Source organism: Castor canadensis, chromosome 5 (assembly GCF_047511655.1).
Source record: "Castor canadensis chromosome 5, mCasCan1.hap1v2, whole genome shotgun sequence".
NCBI classification, from domain to species: Eukaryota; Metazoa; Chordata; class Mammalia; order Rodentia; family Castoridae; genus Castor; species Castor canadensis.
Window position 1 is genome coordinate 82,890,383 of NC_133390.1, and position 7,289 is coordinate 82,897,671.

A 7,289-nucleotide genomic window follows, 5' to 3' on the forward strand; every position below is an offset into this window, starting at 1 on the left:
GTCAAGGAAGAAAAGAGAAGTTGAGAAGGCTCAGGTCTGGGCTCCAACCATCAGAAATGACCATACAAAGCATGTCCAAACACACACTTTTGGTGTGCCAGAGTCCTTTGGTTGAGAAATGGCTGCAGAGGCAGCAGTTGATCTACCTCTGGGGAATACATTGGAAAAGTATAGGGAGTTCACTGAATTAAAAAAAAAAAAAAGAAAAGAAAATTTAGCCATGCTGGAAATGTGAATAACAGGAACCGTTTTACAATCCTGCCAGGGCGCCACCACTGGAATTAATGGGCTCCATCTGTTTTCATGGTTTTTTTTTTTTTTTTTAATCACTTTGCTCATCATTGAAATTCTAATCAACCTTTCTTGGGCCACATGTCCCTTGCTTGAGAGTTGGAGGAGGTGCAGAGCTCCTTAATATTGCCTAATTGTATTCTGAGAAGAAAAGGTAATTCCTTTTCCAGGAAGTCAGTGTGCTGGGCCCTCAGAAAGAAACACAATAGAACAAGAGTGCAGAAAAATCAGACACTGGAGCAAATCAGAGAGAGAACACAAATCTTGTTTTCCAGTCCCCTTTGGCACCCAGTGACTCAGAGCACTCAACCTAGAGTGCAGGGAAAGTCGACTCCCACGGGGTGAACCATTAGCCACTGGAAGGGAAGAGCCAGAGGACAGATCCTCCTACCCTCATCCCCAATAACCCTGAAATACATTTCCTTCGGCTTTGCAGATGGTTCTGTGAGACTGAATAACCAGTCACCAGTTGACGTGGCTTACTTGGTATGACCTCCAATTGGCTTTCCCTCCTACCCTGCTTTGCCCCCCATCCTCACTTCTGCTTCTTCCATAAAGTACCAATGCATAAGCCTTTGTCTCTTCTTCTACTTTCTAGGGACACAGGCCAAAGTAGAGGCAAGGATGATTAGGAACAGAAGGGTGGGGTGGGGTGGGGTAGGGTTAGGGTGCAACATGAAATAGCTTGTCAGAGTAAGCCTGGAGGAGGATGAGACTTGAGCAAAGAGTTGAAGGAGGTCAGATGGTGAGCCAGGTGAATTTCCGGAGGAAAAAAACCAATCCAGGTAGAGGGAACAAGAAAAAAAAAGGACCAAGACAGAAGTTTGCCTAGGACATCTGGGAACAGTAAGAAGCCAGTGGTGCTGCAAAAGTGATGGGGGAGAAGGTTGAAGGGTGTCAGCAAAATGGATGAAGCCATGCCATGGTTAGCCTCATGGCTTTTACAGAGCAGCAAAAAAAGCAGAAGAATGGCAGGACCTGACCTAGGTAAAAGGGTTGCTCCAATTGCAGTGCTGGAAAACAGATATAGCTCTCCCTTATGGGATTCCTCTTGTGAGAACTAAACTGGAAAATAAAAAAAATACAAATCTTCTTGGAGAAGTTTTAAAAGATCTTCTTTAAAAGGCAGAGCTATAAAAGATAGATCCCCCTGCCACTGGGGTGTTCAAAAAGAGTCTAGATAACTTGTCATTGGGAAGTATATAAAAGCAATGGGCTAGTATAGGATGGTACTAGGAAGGACAGCAGGAAGTTTTAAACCTAAAACAGAGCACTTGAGACCCAGAGAGAAAAGAGCAGCTCAAATTCATTCACAGGGGAATCAGTCCAAAAATAAAGCAGAACCCACAGCTCCCTATACCCAAGTGTATAACCCCATGCTACCATCTGAAACTAACAAACTCTGTCCTCCCAAATGTTTTGACTTAAATACTTTATTTAGTATATATGAGTACAGGATCTAGGAAAAATAAGTGGTGAAGTGAAAAAAGAGTCCAACTATTATCTGGGGGATAAGGATCTTGCTGGAGACAGCCTAGCTCATTTGTTCATTTACTCATTCAACAAATTTTTACTGAGCATTTGTTATGTGCTCAATAGAAGTGCATAAAATACACGGAACATAGAGTCTGTGCTTCTTGGAGCTTACATTCTAGCAGGGAGTATAACTATAGGAGAGTAATTACAACAGAGTTTGTAACTACAACAGCAAAGGTGGCAGAACTCAGTAATGGAGACTCTAGGAGCAGAAAAAGATCATTATAGCAGCAAATCTGCAGGCATGGGGGCGTGGGAGAGGAAGGGTCAAATTCCTGGGGCACAGGGTGGAGAGGGAGTAAGGTAACTGAAAAGAGGGAAAAAAAGCCATAGTCCTAGAGAATCCGGGTTCAGGTCATCAAGGAAGATCTCAAGGCTCAGCATTTACAAAACTGGTTGCAAAAGGAAACCCAACCTGGTTAGGAGACATTATCCTAACAGTACAGGTGGATGGCCTGGGAGCTCTACTGTAAGTCAGATACCTAGGCCCCACTCCCAGAAATTGTGACTCCATTGGTGTGGAGAAGAGGCTGAGCACTGACAGTTCTTTAAAAGCTTCCCAGGATTTCTAAAGTAATCAGGGCTGAGAATCAGAGCTGTGGTAAGCAGAGATTTCTGAAAGACAAGACTGCCCCTGGGTGCCCACTGTATCCAGAACCTAAATCAGGGCTTGCTAAAGAGGAGGTGCTCAGGATATGTGGACTGGAACAGGAGATGAATACTGTGCGAATGGAGTGAAGGAAGTTACTGCTGGTTACTAGTATTAGAGCAGGGGTAGGAGTAAGATTTACCTCATGCTGATCTCCTGCATTCCTCTCAACTATGGACAGGATTAACCCAGAATGGGAGCTAGTTGAAACCATATGTGGGGGCCCAGGAACAGGAGAAGGGAGATGAAAGGAGAGCCAATGGCCTATTATAGATCCGAGACAGTGTGAGGAATCTGAAGCATGCATTAATGACATCAAAGGCTGACTGAAGATATCCCACATTTGCTTAGGTATCCCATCTTTGTGCTAATGTCCCTTGTCTTTCCACCACTAAAGATGATGGTGACTTTCTACTAGAGAGGAAAGTAGTGGGGGGGATGAGGGGAGGGAGTCAGGCTATTAAGAGAGGTGGGGTAGACCAGAACTCTCAAAAGTTTGGGGTGGCATCCCACTTCCTGCTTTCTGCTTCTTCCCACCAACACCCTTACAGGAAGTCTCCTCTCCTGTCACTCCAAACCATATTACATCCCATTTTAAAGTGATGCAAGAGTCTAAGCACTTCTCTAATGGACAAATCACTTCACATCTTTACTGGTCCCCTTTCTTGCTGAAGGTACCTCATTCCTGTAGCCTAGGAGGATAGCTGATATCTGGCAAGAGGTCTTATGCATAGTCATTGTGGAAAAGCCAGTCAACTGTAGTTTCAGCAAAACACCAGGAGGCCAGACCCCTGCCCCCTATGTTCTGGCAATTAGCACTGCTGAGAATTTGAACTCTGAAAACCCTCCCTTATAATGGGCAGTTATATGTGTTTCCCAGGGACTTTGTGCTTTGCTTCTAAAATTCTGTCTTTTAAACCTCCCATAAATTCTGTGCCAGTTCATATGCATTGAGTGGGAAGCCCACTCTGTAGGACTATACCCAAGCCACCATCTTTCAGTCCAGGCCAACTCCAGGATCTGCCTACATGGAGAGAAGCAGGAAGCTAGGAATCTGGGAATCAAACAAGGGACTCCATAACCCTAGAAGGAACAGAAAACCTGGTGCCTCCATCTCTCTCCCTTCGAGGGAAACCTCTTCTGGATGCATGAGTGAGGCCATGCAGCAGGCAGAGGTTAATTTAAGCTGCAGTTAGAACATGTGGAAATAATGAGTGGTAAGGGTGGAAGACTAATAAGAGCAAGGTCAAGTTCACTGCTTTGGAAAAGTTTTTGAGATCACCTAGTCCTATAATTTTCAAACTTGTTTTTAAAGTTGTTAAACCTTTTTTCATTTTAAAAAAATCTTACATGGAACTCCATCTAAGGTAGCACTGTTCTGATTGAAGCAAGAGGAGGAGGTACGAGTTGGGGATAGGCTGTTGGAGGAGAAGTCAGAAACACACTCACTCAGTCTACCTTCCAAATCCAAAAGTCCCTGAGGCACCTACCAGAACTTTGCAGCCCTAGACTTTCCTTTGAAAACACAGACCCTAAATTTTATAGATGGAAAAACTGGATAAATTGTCCAGGGTCCCCACTAAGTCAGTGACAGCATCAGTGCTAGAACTTAATCTCCCCTGTCCTCCTTGCCCCCAAGCCTCAGGCCCTCCAAGGGAATCTTAGAAGGAGCTACGGAAGGAGAACTGTAGGTAGATGATCAACAGCAGGACAGTAGCCCAAAACAAGCACCAAGGGATGGAGCAGAAGTTGCAGCCTGAGCCACCCTCAGCCTGCGGCTTGGTGGGGCTGGGAGCCCTGGAGAAGGTGTAGGTCGTCGCCTCCTCCTCCAGCAGCTTCTCGCTGGGCTTCCAGTGCACGATACCCTCCTGGCAGGCCTCGCAGAATTCGCCACGGTGTCGCCGGTTGTCCTGGCGGCTGGCAACGTGGATGCGGTACTGTCCACCACGCTCGCCATAGCACTGCTCGCGCAGGCTGGTGATGAGGTTGTCCACCAGGCTCTCGATGTTCTCCTCCAGCATGCTCGACTCGTCCAGATGCGCAGTGCCGCATTCATAGCACAGCTGCTTGAAGACGCGCATGCGCACCGAGCCCGCACGCTGGGCGCGGTCCAGGTACATGTGGAAGAGAATGACCACGTGGGGCGACTGCCAGGTATGCCAGCACCAGGAACAGTGGAACCTGCCGAGTGTGGAAGGGGAAAGAGAGAACCATGTGGAGGTGGTGAAAATAGGTCCAGGAACAGGGGGCTCATAGAGTGCCAACAGAGCATGCAGATGGGGGTAGTAAGTTGACAGTCCCATGGGTTTATTAGGTTTTCCAGGGAGATCGCTCAGCCTGCCTCCTTGCAAGTACCCCTGGGACTATAGCAGGCTCGTTGGGATTCGACCTGGCGTCTAGCAGTGCTTTGCCTCCCTGGTACTTTCCAGAGGCCTCGGATCCCTCCAGCCCAGTTTCTTCAGGCAGTGCTCCTGGGCCTTTCTGTCTGGGCATCATTCCTCATCTAAAAAATGTACTCAATGCAGTAGATGAATCCTTTCTGCCCAGATCACCTGGGAGCCTGATAGTGGAGCTGGCCCTCACTAACTAAGAAACACACAATCTGTCCGTACCTTCCTATCTGCCAACACTGTGACTCAAATCAGGAGAAAAGGGTCCCATCGTCACCAATCAGTCTCCAGGTCAGAACCAGAGTTAATGCATCCCAAAGTCTGGAAGTGGAGCAGTCTGTGTAACCCCCCAACACCCAAGGTTTTTCAGGCTGACTGAGGCCAGCTGGGTATCACAGGTCACCAGCCAGGTACCAGAGAACCACAAGCCCACTCAGCCCCACAAGACATCCAGGGTCCCTCCAGCAAATGGCATCCCCTCCTGGTGTCTGATTTAGGAGCTTCATACTTTCATTTTCATCTTTCCTCGTTTATTCACATCCTATGGAGACTGTTTTCCCCCTCTCACACAAGACCATAGAACTTGGATTTTTAAAATGTCAGTTCCTAATCCTTTGAGACAGAAAAAGAGAGCCACCCATGTACATTCACTGGCAGAGCCAGTGCCAAACACATTACAGGTGCCCAGTAATGTTTTTTGAATTTGATTGAATAGAAATGAGTTGATCTAACCAAGCCAAGCAGGCAGGCCTTGCTTCTAACCCCAACACGGCACCTCCTAACCTCCCCATCTCACATCCCAAAGGTAAGTCTTGATACTGTAAATCCCTAGACAAGGATGCTAGAAGGTTGTCTCAGATATTATTGTACACATAAATCACCTGGAACCTTCCAAAAATTCAGATTCTGATTCCGGTTAGAATGGGGCCCAAGAGTCTAGATGATGATGATGTTGGTGGTGATGATGCTCTCTGGACCACAAGGCAAAGAACCAGGCTAATTCTTCATTTTGTAAATGGGGAAAGCAAGGTCCAAGAAGGAAACTGAATTGTTCAAGAGCCATGGAGCTAACAGTAGAGCCAGTTTCTAGCATACCTTGTGTGTTAAATATTTTAAATCAAATCAAGCTGAAATAGGTGTAAACTGAACTACCCCAGGACCAGGGTGCAGGCCTCTTGACCTCCAATGGATCACAAACCCCCTTCTCTTGGTTTACAACTATTTTTCAGATTATTAAACTCTGGAAATATGCACTATGTCATAGCTTAAGACTAATTGGTATATTCTACCTCTTTATTTTCTAGATGGGGAGACTACCAAAAGAAATGTTACACAGGTGATCAGTAGAAGAGCTGGAATAAAGCTCATGTGTCCCAGCTCTCTGTCATGGACTCTGCCTCCTAGTCTACATCAACTTAACAGCAAGATTGAAGCTAAGCACTTGGGTTCTGTGTCCTTGTCTCTCCTTAACAGGTGCCCCACGGCTAGGGACTCAGGGGCTGCAGGCAGGTCCCCTACCCCTGAGCTACTCACCTTCCTGAGGCATGCAGTTCCAGGTACTGTTTCCAGCCAGGGGCCAATACATTGTGCTTGAGGTTGGGGTCTATGATGAGGTCCCAGCTGTCAGCTGGCTTCGCCTCTTCCATCTTCTCATAGAAGACTTTCTTCCATTCACCTGTGGTCACACTTTTACACATGTCCTCGTTAGTGGTGAGGGAGGGCAAACTCCACTTTAGTGAGAACACAGGGAATGAGGGCAGATGCAGGGCAGGGCAGCGTAGTCTCCACGGTCTAAAAATCCTCATCGACAGGACCAGGAGGAAGCAGGACCCAGCTCCCTCCTTTGTCCGCAGTGGAACCTGTTTCCAAGGCAACCAGGCAGGGTGCCAGGAGACAGAGCTTGGAGAAGAGGGAGTCTTGGAAAGGGAGTTTCAAGGCCCTGAACTGAGGCTGTGGAAGTAAGGTTGGTGGGTCTAAATGGTCCAGGACAGGATGGTGGGTCCTGAAAACAGGCTAAGCTTCAGACCATCTCATCCTGGCCTGCAAGAGGCATGAAGTGAGGACTTGAGAGCTGGCTCAGTTTCACCTGCTGCCCCCTGGAGACATCATCAGTATCTGGCTGCTATGGTAACCATGATGCCTCAGGGAACTATGGAGAAACAAGGAGTGGGAAGATGTAGACTTGTTAATAGATAGAGCAATAATAATACTCTGTCTGTGTACTCATATCCATCTTGTGACAGACACATTGCCATGTAAAAAAACATAACCCAAGGTCTCTTAAACCATAGTGACTATTGCCACTTTACAAAGCAGGAACCTGGGACTCAGTCTAAATATGGCAAGAGCTCCTATCCAAACCTTTGCTGTCAACCCCATCCTACTTCATTCATTTATTTATTTCAAGCATGCTCGTGTGGCAG

At 46.9% G+C, this 7,289-nt stretch overlaps 2 protein-coding genes across 2 annotated transcripts in view; one reads left to right on the plus strand and one right to left on the minus strand.

Annotated features, from left to right (window-relative positions):
* Window positions 1-798, plus strand: part of Masp1 (MBL associated serine protease 1) — a 75,329-nt gene extending 74,531 nt beyond the window's left edge. Inside the window, exon 16 of the mRNA XM_074073573.1 lies at window positions 728-798. Coding sequence (XP_073929674.1) covers window positions 728-783 — 56 coding nt within the window. The 3' untranslated portion in view covers window positions 784-798. The remainder of the gene's footprint in view (window positions 1-727) is intronic.
* A 63-nt stretch (window positions 799-861) lies between these two features.
* Rtp1 (receptor transporter protein 1) lies at window positions 862-7,009 on the minus strand. The gene is made up of 2 exons (XM_020171350.2): window positions 6,400-7,009; window positions 862-4,657 (listed from the first exon to the last, which is right to left on the minus strand). The coding sequence occupies exons 1-2, from the start codon at window positions 6,669-6,671 to the stop codon at window positions 4,138-4,140; spliced, it is 792 nt and encodes a 263-aa protein (XP_020026939.2). The 5' UTR covers window positions 6,672-7,009; the 3' UTR covers window positions 862-4,137.
* Window positions 7,010-7,289: the final 280 nt, after the last annotated feature.